Source organism: Tachysurus vachellii, chromosome 13, assembly GCF_030014155.1.
Source record: "Tachysurus vachellii isolate PV-2020 chromosome 13, HZAU_Pvac_v1, whole genome shotgun sequence".
Classification (NCBI taxonomy): domain Eukaryota; kingdom Metazoa; phylum Chordata; class Actinopteri; order Siluriformes; family Bagridae; genus Tachysurus; species Tachysurus vachellii.
In genome coordinates this window covers 3,124,826-3,142,981 of record NC_083472.1, presented here as the reverse complement: position 1 = coordinate 3,142,981, position 18,156 = coordinate 3,124,826, and the positions used below count along the sequence as shown (strand labels likewise).

Genomic DNA, 18,156 nt, shown 5'->3' with positions numbered 1-18,156 from the left:
AGAAAGGTAAATATTATCCCTCTGGGTGGAGTGCAGGCTTTTCTGAATCGAAAAATCCTAACACGGTTTCATTTGTTTGTGTAGGATTTATACATCCGGGTAATTATAAATATAGTACAGTTTTATCTGATCCTCCTACACAAAGCTTCACTTGCTATGACTACTAGGATTGGGGGGAAAAAATATGTTGCTCTTCAAATAATATTGCTCTAATATGGCCTTTGGTTACTCGCTGTTCATGGTCACCACAGTGGATCATCCATCAGCATGATCATTTTCATAACATATATTCCGCATATATCAAACAAGTGTTTTATTCTTTATCTAAAAAGTTCATTTAAAAATATATAATTTCTGCATTCAGCATGCTTGTTGGTGCTGTAAAGTAAATTAAGCATAGATTACAGATACAAAGATATCTATTAATAACAACATGACAATATAAATGTCTTAAATTCAACTACGGACAACAAACGACTCGTGCAATCTAAAAATAGATCACTATAAAATGTTTATTCACGTCATAAAAATAAGACAACTATATTTCACAAATGACACCAGGTCGTATTTGCAGAGCAAAGAGTGTGGCTGAGAAAACAAACGTGAGCTGATAAATCATCAATAAAGCTTCAGTAAAGCTAATATTTGCATTTGAGAACCTTGCAGACTTCTGATTTAAATACAATACCAATACAAACACACACAGTCGCTAATTGGCAGTGTTTGACTTTAAGTAAAGCAACAGTGTAATACAGATATACATGTTTAGAGTTCGGTCTGATTTACTGTATATACAATAAGTTCAACAATGAGAGAAAGGGGAAAAAAAATTAAATGCTGTAAAATCTTTTATTTCCTCCATACATAATAATTGAACAGGACATAAACAAGTAAAACCTTGTCTAATTACTGTATATATCTCAATTGATGGCATACACGTCTAGTGCATGGCAAAGAAAAATATATGTATTTTATAAGTATTGTATATATAGAAAAAAAAGATACAATCCATACACAGATATATTAGTAATGAAATACTTTAGTGCTAATACTTGGAGTTCAAGTGCTTTTTGTTACCGTCATCTTTCATAAAATTGTAGTGATTAGCATTACATTTATTACCTATTTACTTTCGTCATCATCATCATCATCATCATCATCATCATCACCATCATTCAGGGATGGACAAATCATTATGTTAGCCATACATTTTCAGACTAAACTAATTTAAACACAATGTATGACAAGCTAGTTAGCTAATCCTCTCTTGACGTGTTATTGGTGGAGTTACTTTACTGTATATGACAGTTCTATATAATGTTCTATCTTTTGCTCAGGTTTCATAAAACATTCTTACAAGTTAATTGTAAAGTAAACTACAGTATATGGCCAAACGTTGTAGCTATAGATGCATCACCATCCCATTTGGTGTTATCATCAGCTCCATTCCAATCTTCTGGGAAGGTTTCCTCTAGATGTTGGATCAAGGCTGTGTGGATTTGTGGGGATTTCCTTCAGCTTCCTTCAGAGTGTTAGTGAGATTAGTCACTTATGTAAGGTGAGGAGATGCAGTTGGTGTTCCAGTTCATCCCAAAGGTGTTCAGTGGGGTTGAGTCAGAGTAACTGCTCTGTGTAGGACACTCCACTCCATCCTTAACCTCAACACCATGTCTTCATGAAGCTCAGGGGCTTTGTGCACAGTGGCATTGTCACACTGGAGCAGTGTTGAGACTCTTAATTCCAGTAAAGGGAAAATGTAATGCTACAGCATACTTAGTGGTACATATAGTGCTACAAACCTTTGGCCATGTAGTGTAAATAATTAATTAGCCAAAATAATTCCTAGCATTGAGTAGAAAGCATCCTTGATTGATATGTTTAGTGCTTAGTGTGATGAGTTGAAAACAACCAATGAAAACGCCTTACGTTTAAACATACATATGCATTCAAAGTGCATAGAGTAAAATAAGCAGCTAACCCGCTTGCACTCCCAACTTGCGGCAATTTGGCAAGCCTGAGATTCTTTTGAGCTCGAGGCCAATTTCTTATATGATATTTAAAGAGAGTAAAATCTTTACCATATTACTGTTACAAATCTGTATGTAAAGTAAAAGGTACAGTAAAAAGATTTCATTAACTATAACATCCTCTGTACATGTTTCTGAAAAATAACCTACACCATTTATAAAGCCTACAAGATCTATAGCACGTATGTAAAGAATACTGCATTTTGCCTGACTTTACCTCAAAAAAATAACACTTTAAATCACTGCTTGAAACATCTGTATCGCCAATATAGCCAATTCCACAAAATTCACTCGAGCCTGTCACCTGAACACATTCGCGCCTATGAAATATTTCTGAATTTCCTGAAGAGTACAGGAAGAAGAAAAATATGCTCTCCCATTGAATGATGTGGCCACTTAAAAACAAACAGCTCTTATATCCAAAATAGAGGCTGAAATTAAATGACTAAAAAAGAAAGAGAAAAATGAACAGAACGGTATTAATTATGTACATTCTCTGTTTAAGTTCCATGCTAAAAAATACAACAACCCTGTGGCATGGCACCCCAATCCATGGCACCCCAATCATGAAATGATGTCAAATGAAAAAAAAAAAAAAAAAATTAATAATAATAATGCTCTGATAATTTAGGAAACTTTTACACTTGAAAGTCAAGAGATCGGATCGAAAGGTAATGTGAAAGCGGGAAGCCCATTCGGGAACAGAACCTGAGACTACCTGTAAAAGGTGGTGTGAGTGCGGTTCGGTTTTGTTTGTTTTAACCGATGATGAATGATTAGTTTTAAGAACACGTGTAGCATGAGTGGCAAAGGGAACAAGAGAGTGGAGGTGCCTTAGTGTGTTACTGCGCATAATATTATAGCACTGAAATAATAATAATAATAATAATAATAATAATAAAAAATGTGGTGATTCGATAAAGTTGTCTCAGTGCGCGTTTGTGAACAATCACGCTTGCCCAGTGTGAAAACCACTAAACAGAATCAGGTGTGGTTTATAGGTACTAACTAAATAACCATGCTTATGTTAATAACTCTAATTAACCCTCATCATATCACCCTAACCTTAAAACCTAAAATAAAATGAGAACAAAATATAAACTGTTAAAGCATGCAGAAAATATTGTATATTATAGTCCCTTTGGTATTCAGCTTTAAGTAGTATGAACAATATCCGTGTAAAAAAAATGTCATTTAAGTACATGGATGCGTAAATATCAGAACCACAGAGACAATCAGACATGAGCGCATGATGCAGTGTAGTCCAGAAGGATGTGATGTTTTTGAAAGAGGAAACTGAAGGGGTAACTGACGAATTAGTCTTTAGTGCTGACTGATGATATAAAGCTAAAAGAAATGTGTTTTCTTTATAACAGTTGGTAATGAAAAGGTGCAAACACTGACAGGATGCAGCTTTGATTTTTAATCATCCTTTTCCAGAAAGGCGTTTTCTGTTTCCGTTGGTACTTCACCAGTTCTGTGCAGAGTCTCTCTGACTCACAACCGTATACAGTACATTAGATGTATATTAGAGACCTAGATAACTGAGTAACTACAGTAAATGGCAGAGGTGGGAGTAAGTCACACATGTGCAAGTCACAAGTAAGTCTCAAGTCATGAATGTCAAGTCAAAGTCAAGTCGAGTCTTTTTTTAATATTTGTCAAGCAAGTCTCAAGTCTTAAATTTGCGACTTACATGTAAGTCTGACTCGAGTCGAGTCCCCATCTCTGAGTCATTTAACTCAAGTCCAAGTCAAATCTCAAGTCATGAATGTCAAGTCAAAGTCAAGTCGAGTCTTTTTTTAATATTTGTCAAGCAAGTCTCAAGTCTTAAATTTGCGACTTACATGTAAGTCTGACTCGAGTCGAGTCCCCATCTCTGAGTCATTTAACTCAAGTCCAAGTCAAATCTCAAGTCATGAATGTCAAGTCAAAGTCAAGTCGAGTCTTTTTTTAATATTTGTCAAGCAAATATTTGGGACATAAGTCTGACTCGAGTCAAGTCATCTGACTCGAGTCAACCATCTCTGGTAAATGGATGAAACATAAACCTATTTCTAATTTCCCCTGAAAATTCAGTGTCATATCAGGTATTCCTGCAACGAAACCATATTTAAGTGTCATGTCAGGGTTTAAACATTTCACCGCTTTAACACTTCACTCCATGTATTTTATTGCAGGCCTTATCAAAGTCTGCTAGCTAGACATTAGCTGGCTACATTCACTCTCTAAAGGTGATTCATTAACGTCATATATAAAAAAAAATCACTGTTGTGTTTTAAAAGTTTATTAAAAACCATGAGGCTCATAATTTACCTCAAATACCCTTTGAGACTTTAAGTAACACTACAATGAATCTTACCAGTACTTTCCATTCAACGCTATTTCTTAGCATGCTATATTTTAGTCTGTGGAAAAACTATTTCTTTTTCTTATTATTACATTTTTAACTCTGACTACATTATTCGCATTAATATTATTATTACTACCAGGTTTGTATATTTTTTAAATGTCTTTTCCTGTAACTTAGCGAGCTAGTTTTTGAGCTAATTGTTAGCTTTCAAATAGCTAGTTTTGTTAACTTGCTGGCAAACGGTAACCTAGATTCCAATAAACTTTAATGTTAAACATTTTATACAAAGTCTCTTCTATTTTGATTGTTTTGCTTTCATTTAGTTTGACATATTTTGATCTTTCCATTACAATCTTACTCTCGCTCAGCTGGGAACGTTTGTTGTTTAATTGCCGCTAGTACTTTTGATTTAAAACCCAGGGGAAATAAATACAAATCTATTCAAGTTGGTATTTCGCTTACTGTTAGCTATCTAGGTCTCTAATATGTATTTCTGTGCTCTGAAGATACACCTTCGGACTCAGTGTCACTGCTCTTTATACTACTGAACAAACGTCTGCATGATCGGAAAAAATACTGAAGTTAAATGATGGGCGGTAGAGTGTGAGGCTCTGGATCCTCTGAGTCTGTGCTTGAAGCCGAATGAGACTGATGTTGGATGGCGATTTCGACAGAGCGCTCACCGCTGTCTGATTTCCTCTCTGAGCTGACCTGTGGATTGCTCTCTGTCTTGCTGTCTTGGCTGTCTTTGCTGTTCTTCCCGACTCCTTCGTTGGTTTCCTCCTCCGCAGAAGCGCCGATCGGTCTCAGGCGCTCTGCTGTCTCTCTTTTCCCTCCTTTGGCTGAGTTTTCTCTCTTCAGTCTGTCCTCTGAGCTCGACTTATCTGCTGTGGTGTGTGTGTGTGGGGGAGAAATCATACTGTTGATGTACAGGTGCACTGAATTGACTTCTGAATAGTACATCATAGAACTGAGATAAAACATGAAAAAATGTGTTATGTTAATCAGCTAGAAACGTTGCATTCTAGGTTTGTCTGTCTGTCTGTCTGTCATAAATGAATATAAAATATAGTTAGGTGTTCAGTAAGGAGGTATTTACAGTCATGGCCAAAAGTGTTGGTATCCCTGAAAAAAAGATGAAATATTTCTCTCAGAAAAGTATTGCAATTACACATATTTTGCTGTACACATGTTTATTTCCTTTGTGTGTATTAAAACAACACAAAAAAAACAGAGGAAAAAGCAAATTTGACATAATTTCACACAAAACTCCAAAAATGGGCCGGACAAAATTATTGGCACCCTTAACTTAATATTTGGTTGCACACCCTTTGAAAAAGATAACTGAAATCAATCGCTTCCTATAACCATCAGTAAGCTTCTTACACCTCTCACCTGGAATTTTGGACCACTCTTCCTTTGCAAACGTATTTATCCACAATTTTGAAAGAGTGCCAATAATTTTGTCCGGCTCATTTTTAGAGTTTTGTGTGAAATTATGTCAAATTTGCTCTTTCCTTTCTTTTTTTAGGACAAAAACATGTGTAATTGCGATACGTTTCTGTGAGAAATTCTTTATTTTTTGGAAAAATTTTAGGGGTGCCAACAATTTTGGCCATGACTGTATTTAGCATGTACTGTATATGGAAGGGGTCTCTCAAGTGATTACAGGGAATAACTGTTTCCATAACGTTAAACAGTAACCACAAACGGATAAAAAGTACATTAACTTTTTTTAGTGTTGGCAAGTTGCTGTGGTATATTCAGTATAATTCAGTCACTGATTATTTTCCTATAATGTAACAACATGCCACCAAATGTGTTTATTCCTTACTTAGTAGACTCCTATACAGTAATGACAACACGAAATGTTGAATTTTACCAGTCCTGTTTGAGCTTGTCCTGCGGAAGCTGTGCTCAAAGTTAGCGTCACTTTCTCCAGATTTCCTGATCGGTCGCGTTTTAGGGCGGAGCTTGTTAAGCCGTCCCTCGTGGATCCACTCGTGCTGCATGCCCTCATCCGGAGTCATGCGCTTCACAGGGTCCCACCTGAAACATATAGAAACATACTGTAGACACATAAACAAAAATGATTGCTGTCACTTTAACTTGTGTGCTAGAACGGTAAATATGAGAATCTGAAATTATGCTTCGCAATTTACCTTTAAATTGGTGAATTTCCAGCATTTATATGTGCTTAGGCAATTTTTCTATACGTCAGTAGGTTTGTACATATATACAACCATGATTCTTTACCAAGATGCCAATCAAACATCCTCATTAGAATACCATGTCACAACCACCTGGGCAGTTTTCAGTCCTCTCAGGAGTTTGAGGCAGATTTATCAAATCACGTTTATCCCTTTTATGTAGGAATCTAGATTCTGTCATATATTATATATAAAATAATTTTTAAACATTATTATTTTTATATTATTATTTATTATTTATATTTATTATATATTATCAGTATTATTTATATATTATTATTATTATTATTATTTAAAAAAGAAACACATTTTCTAAGAGTTAAAAGAGCTATAGCTGTATTCCTGAAATAAACCAAAAATATTAAGTCACATAATTTTTATAATATGTAAGACAATTTAAAAACAACAACAACAAATAATAATAATTTCTGAATATCGAAAATTTAAACCACTTTGGGAAAAAAAGTGTCCAAAAACAACATTATTTTTAGAGATTCCAGTTTTTAATTCATCTGTTTTGGTTACGTATTTATTTATTTTTTTTAGTAAAGATTGAGATGCTAGATAAGTTTACATTAATTTACTATAATGTTCACAAGTGATTCAGAGTTGCTTGACCTTACATTTTCCCAAATTATATTTTTAAATGAGCCTTGAATTGACATGAATGGGTTACGAGAACTATCAGTAACTCAAACTTTAGTGGACGGATAAAGTCCCATTCAAACTATACCAATAATCTGTATATATATTGCACGCTCTGTGCTTTGTAACATTAAAAGTCACGCGATATCCGAGGTACGTACTCGAGGCAGCGCCTGATAAAGTCTAAAAACAGAGTATCGCTGGTCTTCAGTACACTGGAAAGATCCTTGGAGTTGGGTCTGCGTTTTTTCCCCTTGCTGTTCGTGACATTTCGTGGATTTCCTTTTGAATCTGCACAAAGAATCAACAAAACAAATAAGTGTTTGTACGTTAGACGATGACGATTCTTGAGTCCTGAGTCAGGTTCCAGGATCGTCGTTTACAGAATCAGTGGAAAAACTTACCAAAAAATAACCTTTTTCTAGATGCAGTCTGCACAAAGTCGTTTGGAGGCAAACCCATCACCTAGCGGAAATATAAACCAGATAACTACAAATTCATCATAAATTTATACACAAATTACCGCCAATAAATTTCTAATACTTAATTAATTTGGGGCTTGGAAGCTTTAATTATCAAAGCCTTATACAGCACAGTGGTATTCTTTTCTTCACAATTCCCAACTGAAGAGGTTGGGGTTGGAGTGCAGAGGCAGCTATGATACAGCGCCCTGGAGCAGGGAGGGTTAAGGGCCTTGCTCAAGGGCCCAAAATTGGCAGCTTGGCAGTGCTGGGGCTTAAACGCAGATCCTCCATCAACAACCCAGAGCCTTAACTACTTGAGCCACCACTGCCATAGAAAATACATGCACAACATAAAAATAACTGAATTTAAAACAACTTTGAAGAACTTCTGACCTCCATGATGCAGGCGATCTGCTCGACTTCGCTCTCCCCGGGGAAAAGCGGGTAACCCGTGTAAAGCTCGGCCAGGATGCAGCCTAGGCTCCACATGTCGATGGCCATGCTGTACGGGTGACCCAGGATCACCTCCGGAGAGCGGTAGAAACGGCTCTGGATATAAGTGTATACTGTCGGGAGAATAACGGCAACACGGCGGTTAACATCTCTGCTTAAGTGTGTGATATGAGATTAGAGATGGCTGTTCTAGGAGTTTCTGACCTCTCTGTTGCTCGTAACAGCTTGAGCCAAAATCAACCACCTTGATATTTCCCTGTCCTCGCTGGGAGAGCAAAATGTTCTCCTAAAAGGTAGAATGAGATACAGATATATGAGTTCCAATCCAAAAAAAAAAATGGTCAGGTCCTTGGTTTAGAATAAAATCTCAAAAGTCATCATTAAAGTAAAACATTACGTATGTTTCTCGACAGTTAAATGAAATGTTAAGTTTAATGAAATGAAAAACCGGACACTAAAAAAAAAGCAGAAATCTTCCGTAATTGTTCTTCTTATTAAAATATTATAAATAACACGTATGTTATTATCATTTATACTTATTATTAATAAACACAATTATATTAGAATTTATACATATTTTTATTCCATTGTCAGATTTTGCATAAAATTTTAAGTTATTTAAAATAATTATTTTTTTTCCGGAAAATTAATTAAAGTATTTAAAGTATTATTTAAAGTATTTATTTCCAGAAGGAAGCAAAATGATCTACCAATGAAATAACAATTTTAATGTCAAATTATTTATCATTTTTAATATGTTTCTGATTATTTATACTATTACTGATAGCATTATTGTTTAAGTGTGCATACAGACTATGTAAAGTTAAGTAGCCTTTGCATCTCAACTATGAAAATAAAACATGTTAACACTTATTTTGTAGACAAAATAACACCGAAAATGAGCCGTCATTAAAAGTCCTGATGTTTAAAGCTTGAACGTGGAGGAGAGCGCTCACCGGTTTGAGGTCGCAGTGGATGATCTTCTCTTTGCGCAGCATCTGCAGACACTTGAGCAAAGAGTGTGTGAAGCGTCGGATCAGAGCCAGACTGAAGCCCTGGAAGTTGTTCTTTTTGATCAGTTCATACAGGTTTGCGCTGTGTGGAAACAAAGCAGAGAAACAGGTGGCATTTATTTATTCTTCTGCCATGGTTTGGCTGCGGGTTTCCTCTTACACTGAAGCCTTACTGCAAATCAATAATGCAGCTCTTCTGACAGATTAACTTTAACCTCTGATGAAACATCTCTGTCCTGGTAGGCGTGGTCTCCTCCTGGATGACTCCTCCCCCTTTTCACAGGGCTCAAGATCTCATTGAATGGTTTGATAGATATTCCAGTGATACGCAGTGGCCTTCACACTCACCAGCTCTTAATCTAAACTTTTGTGATTTTGAATTTTCTGTCTGTCAAAAGATCTGTCAATATCATCAGGGATAATTTGGACATTTTATTACATTTGGTGGATCTGGTAGCCTAGTGGTTGGGCTACTGATTGGTAGAAGGTTGTGAGTTTGAATCAGGTTCACCAAGCTGCTGCTGCTGGGCCCCTGAGCAAGGTCCCTAACCCACATCTGCTCAGTGGTATAAAAAGAGATTAAATGTAAATCACTCTGGATAAGGGTCGAGTGACAAATGCTGTAAAACTATTTATTTCTAATTGATTTAAAAATTCAACCATAATTCTGTACAAAAGCCTTTGACATTGGTCAGTGTTTAGGGGTAAAAAAAATGTGTGTAATTAAAAAAAATGTGTAATTAAATGTCTATCGGATAAAAAAAATAGAATTAAGAAATAAAGTTGTATTATAATAATAATAATAATAATAATAATAATGATTACAGTCTGAATTATAGTTCTATCAAATGAAAATATAAATTCATTTCTATGGCATATTTTAGGATTTTATGAAACAGTATATTTAAGTAGCATAAGCCCATAAACAGATGAGTCAAGAGTCTAACCCCATGACCAGCTTCTGTCATGACGTCTTTCCACCTCTAGAGGGTAGCACAGAGTCACATCAATTCAAACTGAAGTTGAATCCAAACTTTCCAGACACAGGGCCAACTCTAACGAACCATATGGTACATATTTGACAGATAAACATGAAATCCCTCTAAACACTGTGTTAACTGTTAAGTATTAGTCGTGAGTCCTTAGAGAGCAATGCTCGAAAAGTTATCTTTGGCAATAAGGAAGACCACAACAGCAGCTGTGAACAGCACCAACTCTGGCCCAGAGTAACCGGAGCCTTCACACCATGAGCGGACGAGAAAGAGATAGCACGTAATCAAGGCATTAAGTAAAGACACTGGTGACAGTAACCTGAGCTGGGACAGCAAACGTCTCGCTTCTGAAGGTCAAGACACCCGAAGCTGGAGCTGTTCCTTACAAGGCGCTAATCGATCACTTTATCACAGAGGCTGTCACAGGAAAGGAAACCTGACGGATTCTTGTTAACATTTTGTCTTAATTTCATGTGCTTGTCCTGTATATTGATATATAGATGCCATTTCTCCCTTTTATGAGATGAAAAAAAAAAAACCTCCTCTCAGACACTCAGTAATTGACTCCCACTTTGTCTGCATCATGGCCTTCTAAATTGCCAGGAAAAGGATAATGGCTTACATAACTCCATTACCGCTTTGCTCATATTGACTTGGCATTCATATAAAGGGGGGAAAAAATGCTTCAGGTCAGTAAAATCATTCTAGTGATGCAATGCTCACCCTAGGAGCTCGAAGGAGATGCAGAGGTGGTTGCGGAAATAAAAATACTCCTTCATGTGGATGACATTGTGGCAGTTGTCTCGGTCCCTCCGCCGCAGTGCGTCCAAAATCTTCAGCTCGACCAGAGCCTGTTGGTGGAATCTAGAAAAGAATCAGCAAAATAATATAATATAATATAATATAATATAATATAATATAATATAATATAATATAATATAATATAATATAATATAAAGGTATTTCAAATATGTATTTAAATGTTTGTTATTTTTAATCTTTATTCATTATTGAACCTATTCATTCTCTCAACCCTGTTACCTGAATGAAAAAATATTTGAATATTGCCCAAACAGAAAGAACAGGAACACGGAAAAAGAACTCTCATCCTTTCTTCTTTATTTTCACTGATGTGGGATATTGACTAATGTCTTAAACGGATTTGAAAGGGATACTAGATACAATTTCTGTATTTGCTAATTCTATACTTCAAAAAATGTATTTTATATATATATATATATATATATATATATATATATATATATATATATATATATATATATATATATATATATATATATGTATATATACATATAGTATATAGGCTCTTCCTTTTTATGGTATTTTGTTGTATTTTTGGTGCTGAAAAAGGTAAAGAACTAAAATAGTAAAAAGAGGCGGGGTTAGAGTGAACAGACGATGAAAAAAATGAAGTTAATTAGGCTAGAACCTACTTTGACTTCAGCGGAATAATTTTTTTCTATAAACTTTCTGAACTCTACACTTTACTGCTAGGACCCTGATGTCTCACTGATACTCCACTACCTGTAATCACAATGCCGTTCTTCTCCTCCCCGTACACTCGTCACATCTTTTCCACCAATTATAATTATATATAACTGTACATTCGTTGCTTACCCTAATTTACCTCTATTTATGTATAATATCTGTACATTCACTGTAAACTTCTTGGTTATTGTTGTACATACAATGTCCATAATGCACACTTTTGCACAGTATGAATAATTCTAATGCATTATTATGAATAAATGAATAATAATAAGACATATTGCGCTGTTTATACAACCAGCACTTATTCTTATTTACACATACTATTCTTATGCACATACGACCAGCCATACCTTTATTTATTGCTGTTATGTATTATTATTATTATTATTATTATTATTATTATTATTTATTCTAGTTGAACGTCTGGAAGATGCTAAACGGCATTTCATTGCAATGTACCTGTATATGCAATGACAGATCTATCTATCTATCTATCTATCTATCTATCTATCTATCTATCTATCTATCTACCTTTAAAAATGATATTTCATCAAATCGGTGAATTCATTCGCTGGTAATTCAGCAATACCATATTCCATTCCATCCTACTTTTCTTCCTATTAAGTCTGCAGTTATGTATTCAGATGCAGTCTGGTGATGATGAGGCAGCCACTAAGCTCTCGTTTTGTCTGCTGCATTATTGAAAGGCAGTAAGCCTAATGTCATCTCCATCAATTCAAGAGGGCGTGATGCCGGTTGAAAAGCCTTCAAAGAAAGGTAAACCGATATGGCTGGGTGTCTGTTAACACCTCTCAGCATGTCATGGTGACCTGTGGCTTAGTCACATGCTCAGACAATTCATATTTGTAGAAGAAGAATAAGGAATCTTCTGAACAAAACAAAATATTCCTTCAGTTTTCTGAAAACACGTGAATTTTAACAAAGCAAAGATTCAGTTAGTACATTGCAGAACTTCTTATATAGATATGTTACTGCAACGTTACAAAAAAACAACGTTGGATGGATGGAATAACATGGATGTTACTGTTAGCCTTGCAATGTTTGAGAATGTCGCTAATCTTGTATTACATAAATACAGAACATTCTGAAAGCGTTTGTGTAACAGTTTAACATGTAAAATGTCACAACAGCGCTGCACAAACCTTTATATGAACAAGTTTTAATGAAAACGACAAAACAACCTTTCAGTAAACTCTAACTTTCCTGAAAATGTTTCGCTAATCTCAATATGTTAGCTGGGATACACGGTTGCTCGAAAAATAATAATAAATAACATTGCTGCAATGTTCTTAAGATGTCTGCTGTTAAAATGTCCATAGCTTTAGCCACAGTTCTCAGATCAAGTTCGGCTCGTCGTAAACTATTAGCTGGTTATATTGAAAAAAATGTAGCTGTTTGGAGGTCCTGTTAGCTCAAAACTAATTTTATAATATCATTGTTCTGGTAGTTTTATATGCCACACCCACTTTTATACCATTTTACGCTCAACAATGCAGGAACATTCACTTCTGGAAAAGTAAAGTTAATACCCACATTATCTATATTTCAGGGAAAATACCAGTAAATTACGCTGTTTTCAAAACATCTGGCAACATTATGTTTAGAGCCATGTACTGACAACCATAACTTTTAAATAGTGTTTTGTTGTTCTCCTTAATTTATAAAATTGAAGGAGAAATGTACCTATTTTTTTTTTAATTACCTTTTCTTGTTGCGAATGATCTTGATGGCCACCATCTCATTGGTCTTATGATCCAGACATTTAAGGACCTGCCCAAAAGATCCCTTCCCAATCACCTCCAGGACTTCATAGCGGTAGGCTATATGGTCGTGAAGGACCTGCATACATATCATATATGGAAGGAGAGTCATGTCTCAGCTATAGAAAGCCAAAGCACAGCTATTTTCGTGTGCATCTGTCAGGAAGACTATAGGCCCTATTTTTGTGGTCACAGTGCAAAAGGAAAAATAAGATCTAGGATCTTAGATCTTGGTGTTGAGACAGAGCAGTGGGTAGTGTTGCATGGTTCCCAGGTTTGATCCTGAGCTCGGGTTACTGTCTGTGTGGGGTTTCTGTGCATGTGCGGTGTTCATGTCCTCATTTTCTTTGGTTTCCACCCACCTCTCAAAACATTTCAGTATCCAAATTAGCTAAACTAAATTACCCTAGGCGTGAATGGTGCCCTGGGCATTCCATCCGGGGTGTATTCCCGTATCACCCTGTATCCATTCTTAGTATAGACTCTGGATCTACTAAGAGAGGTTGAATCCCAATGAGTACTTTTTCAACAGATTAGAAGATATCCAATCAAAACAAGTTCCAATGATGGTGGTGGAGATCCAATGCTTTCTGATACAGCACTTAAGATATTCATGACATATCCAAAAGTATGTGCACGTCTGAACGACTTTGTATGGTGTAGAATTAGGATTTTCCTTCACTAGAACCAAGAGGCTCAAACCCTGACCACATGTACTGCACCAATGCTGCAGCTGAGGTCTGTGAAAACATATCGTTCCAAGGACTCGAGTGTCCTGCACAGAGCCCTGACCCCAACCCCACTGAACACCATTGGGATGAACTAAAACACCAACTGCATGTCAGTTCTTGCTTGACATTAGTGTCTGGTTTCATTAACGCTCTAATGACAGCCTGAGCACAAGTCTTGAGAACTGTGCTCTGAAATCTATTGGAAATACATCTTAAGTGAGCAGAAGCTGTTATGGAAGCAAACAGTGGACCAAATGAACGTTAACGGACTCGGTTGTAAAATGTTATGTTTGACCAGCTCATATCAGTGAGACAGTCAGGTGTCCAAATACTTTTGGCCATACAATGTACAATTTTTTGTCATAAATATATTTAAAAGACCTTCACTTGATACTATTCGTTCTGTATAATAAATTTCAGTATACTGAATCACATTTTAGAAGCTACTTCTTTCTTAAAAGAAAGCAGGCATCTATATTTAGCTAGTAGTTGGGTAAAAAAATATTTACTTTGAGCAGTGATATATATATATATATATAGATCTACAAAACTGGAGTGTAAGAAATGTCACAGGACTTTTACAGCTTTGACGTCAGAAAAATTGGATCTGTGCTATTAGGACGGGATTGAAAGGCAGCGGTGTTTAAACCAACGTTGATATAAGACCTCATTAGCAACATGCAGTGTTACGCCTACTTTTAGTTACACACAGAGTTGTGCAAAATTCAGTTACTGCACTGATCAGCCTTGTTATCTCGTTTGTTACTCTTTTATTAATCAGAGCAACACCAACCAATCACAAATGTCTATAAGCTTACTGTATGTACAACATACATGTAGATGTTAAGAACATGTGCTTTTCTTAAGATAGTTCTGTTGCCCTGTGACATGAGCTAGAATTAATCAAACCTCGGCTAGTAGCTGACATGTTATATGGTAAACAAGCGCTAGTTAGTGGCATTGAAATGGCAGATGACCAAATTGGTGAAAGGGGAGAAAAGAACCTTTTCAAGATTCTAGTCATGAAGCCTTGAAGTTCCATGTGGCTTTTTTTTTTTTTTTGCTATTTTTTATCATTCTGATTCTGGCATGTCTGTAAACCTACTGTAGATTTTTGCCAGTAAAGAACTATCAAATTTACTGTAAACCTACTGCAATATCCTATATTGCCTAAAATAACACACATAATTTGAAAACATCTCACTTTACTCACGTTATTTACATATATAAAAAAAAAAAAAAAACATTTAAATTACATAAGAATTATAATATAGAAGTTCATTGCTGCCGGGGGCACGGTGGCTTAGTGGTTAGCACGTTCGCCTCACACCTCCAGGGTTGGGGGTTCGATTCCCGCCTCCGCCTTGTGTGTGTGGAGTTTGCATGTTCTCCCCGTGCCTCGGGGGTTTCCTCCGGGTACTCTGGTTTCCTCCCCCGGTCCAAAGACATGCATGGTAGGTTGATTGGCATCTCTGGAAAATTGTCCATAGTGTGTGATTGCATGAGTGAATGAGAGTGTGTGTGTGCCCTGTGATGGGTTGGCACTCCGTCCAGGGTGTATCCTGCCTTGATGCCCGATGACGCCTGAGATAGGCACAGGCTCCCCGTGACCCGAGTAGTTCGGATAAGCGGTAGAAAATGAGTGAGTGAGAGAGTGAGTGAAGTTAATTGTTCTCCATTAGTTCTACATAAAAACATGTTTTTGTGAAAAGGTCCAATTGGGAAGCTTCAAACTTTGTCACCCACGACACACAACACTGAAAGATTAGAGTTTAATGTTCTTACAGCTAAAACAGATTGGAAGAAAGTTATAGGAACGTTTAGAGGTGTTATAATGTACTAACGCCCAGAAACGTTTCCAAAAATATAAAAATCAAAATAAATGAACATTCTTCTAAACTTAATTTGTCCTAAGGTCAGGGTGTCATTTTACAAAAATCAATGTTCATGTAATGAAAGAAAACATTGCATGCTATAATAGAATAAAAGATCTTGAAGTATTACACGGTACTAGACTGTTACGGAAATATCTGCATTTAAAATGTTGCAGCACACAATCCAGTACTTTGGATTCTTTTGCTCATGCAGGATACAACCAAGCTGATGGAGATGTGGTAGCCTAGTTTTTAAGGTACATTTGTACGTTTATGGCATTTGGCATACACCCTTATCCAGAGCCCTTATCCAGACTTACATTAATTTCATTTATACAACTGAGCAATTGAGGGTTAAGGGCCTTGCTCAAGGGTCCAGAATTGGCAGCTTAGTATTCCTGGGATTGAAGCTCACAACTCTCTGATCAGTGGTCCGATGCTTTAACCAGTCAGCTACCACTTAAAGTGTTGGAGTACCAATCAGAAGGTAGTGAGTTTGAATCCCAGGTCCACCAAACTGCTGCTTATGGGCCCCAGAGCAAGGCCCTCGGTTGTATAAAATGACATAAAATGTTGCTCTGGATAAGGGCAAGTGCAAAATGCCATAAATGATGGTTCCATGGTAATTACACACCTTGACCTGTAACTCACAGCCTTGACCACTCAGCTTCAGTGGAGTGGATTCAGTGGTCGAATGGCGGCTGAATCAACAGACATTAGTTGTGGTGGCTCAGTGGTTAAGTATTTTGAGTCATATGCATTAATCACCACACCAGAACTGCCCTGGTTGAGGCATTTGAGCAAGATCCTTAATCTTTATCTCAGTTCTATTTTGCATCTTAGAAAAGAAACCAGGGGGCATGGTGGCTTAGTGGTTAGCACGTTCGCCTCACACCTCCAGGGTTGGGGGTTCGATTCCTGCCTCCACCTTGTGTGTGTGGAGTTTGCATGTTCTCCCCGTGCCTCGGGGGTTTCCTCCGGGTACTCCGGTTTCCTCCCCCAGTCCAAAGACATGCATGGTAGGTTGATTGGAATCTCTGGAAAATTGTCCGTAGTGTGTGATTGCGTGAGTGAATGAGAGTGTGTGTGTGCCCTGCGATGGGTTGGCACTCCGTCCAGGGTGTATCCTGCCTTGATGCCCGATGACGCCTGAGATAGGCACAGGCTCCCCGTGACCCGAGGTAGTTCGGATAAGCGGTAGAAAATGAGAGAGAGAGAGAGAGAGAGAGAGAGAGAGAGAGAAAAGAAACCATACTTTATTGTCTATTACTTGTCTCCATACAGGCTGTGGTCTTGTCACAACATCCCGTTGAATAGAACAGAGGTATTATGATATGTATTATGAGTGTAAAATGGTATTTATTAAGAGTGTAAAACCGGAGAAGACAGAAGCCTATGCCTTTCTTATAAACGTCCCATTTCTTATTTCCAGTGTGAGACTAACCTACTGATAAATTCTATTTCACTGTCTGGATTAGTGCTCTGACGGACAAACATATGCTGTATGAACTGATCCAATCTTTTCAATAATGCATAAGGCACATGGTGAAAGTCTGTGTTTGAGACAGAGCATTCATGGAGGACAGTTCATGTAAAGGTCTGGCAGGATATCAGTAAGTCTTGTGTTTTAATGCAATTTTTTTAATGCATTTCTCTCCTAAGGTACAATTCAAGGTCAGTGTGTCAGACTGTACACAGTATTTCGGATTTTTTACTGAAATATAAGTGCACTTTTGCATCTAAATAAGTCCTCTGCTATGAACTGAATGCTGAAGTACAGCTTCAAGATATTTATTCGGAGTATAGTCTAAGCTCAACAAGAAAGATTCACAAAAGAAAAGACACCTTAAATCATATACCGTATTTTCCGCACTATAAGGCGCAACTAAGAGCCTTAAATTTTCTCAAAACTCGGACGTGCACCTAATAATCCGGTGCGCCTTATGTGTGCACTGAGTTCCAAAAATCTGTAAAAATGTTGTTGTGCGACTTTGGTAAGCGCTCCGCTTGATTGTCTGTCGGATCATTTCCCGCTGACACGGGGACGTAATACATACACTACGTAAGCTGGCAGCGATAAACCAATCAGAGAACATTACGT

The 18,156-nt window shown here is 36.9% G+C and overlaps 1 protein-coding gene across 3 annotated transcripts in view; it reads right to left on the bottom strand.

Annotated features, from left to right (window-relative positions):
- Nucleotides 1-494: 494 nt before the first annotated feature.
- The window catches only part of dyrk4 (dual-specificity tyrosine-(Y)-phosphorylation regulated kinase 4), a 38,718-nt gene continuing 21,056 nt past the window's right edge, over nt 495-18,156 (bottom strand). For all 3 annotated transcript variants that reach the window (XM_060885180.1, XM_060885178.1, XM_060885179.1), the window contains 9 exons: nt 13,393-13,529; nt 10,881-11,021; nt 9,109-9,247; nt 8,357-8,438; nt 8,093-8,265; nt 7,640-7,700; nt 7,397-7,526; nt 6,263-6,429; nt 495-5,267 (listed from right to left, as the gene is read on the bottom strand). In XM_060885180.1, the coding sequence (XP_060741163.1) occupies nt 4,963-5,267; nt 6,263-6,429; nt 7,397-7,526; nt 7,640-7,700; nt 8,093-8,265; nt 8,357-8,438; nt 9,109-9,247; nt 10,881-11,021; nt 13,393-13,529 (1,335 nt within the window). In that variant the 3' untranslated portion in view covers nt 495-4,962. The remainder of the gene's footprint in view (nt 5,268-6,262; nt 6,430-7,396; nt 7,527-7,639; nt 7,701-8,092; nt 8,266-8,356; nt 8,439-9,108; nt 9,248-10,880; nt 11,022-13,392; nt 13,530-18,156) is intronic.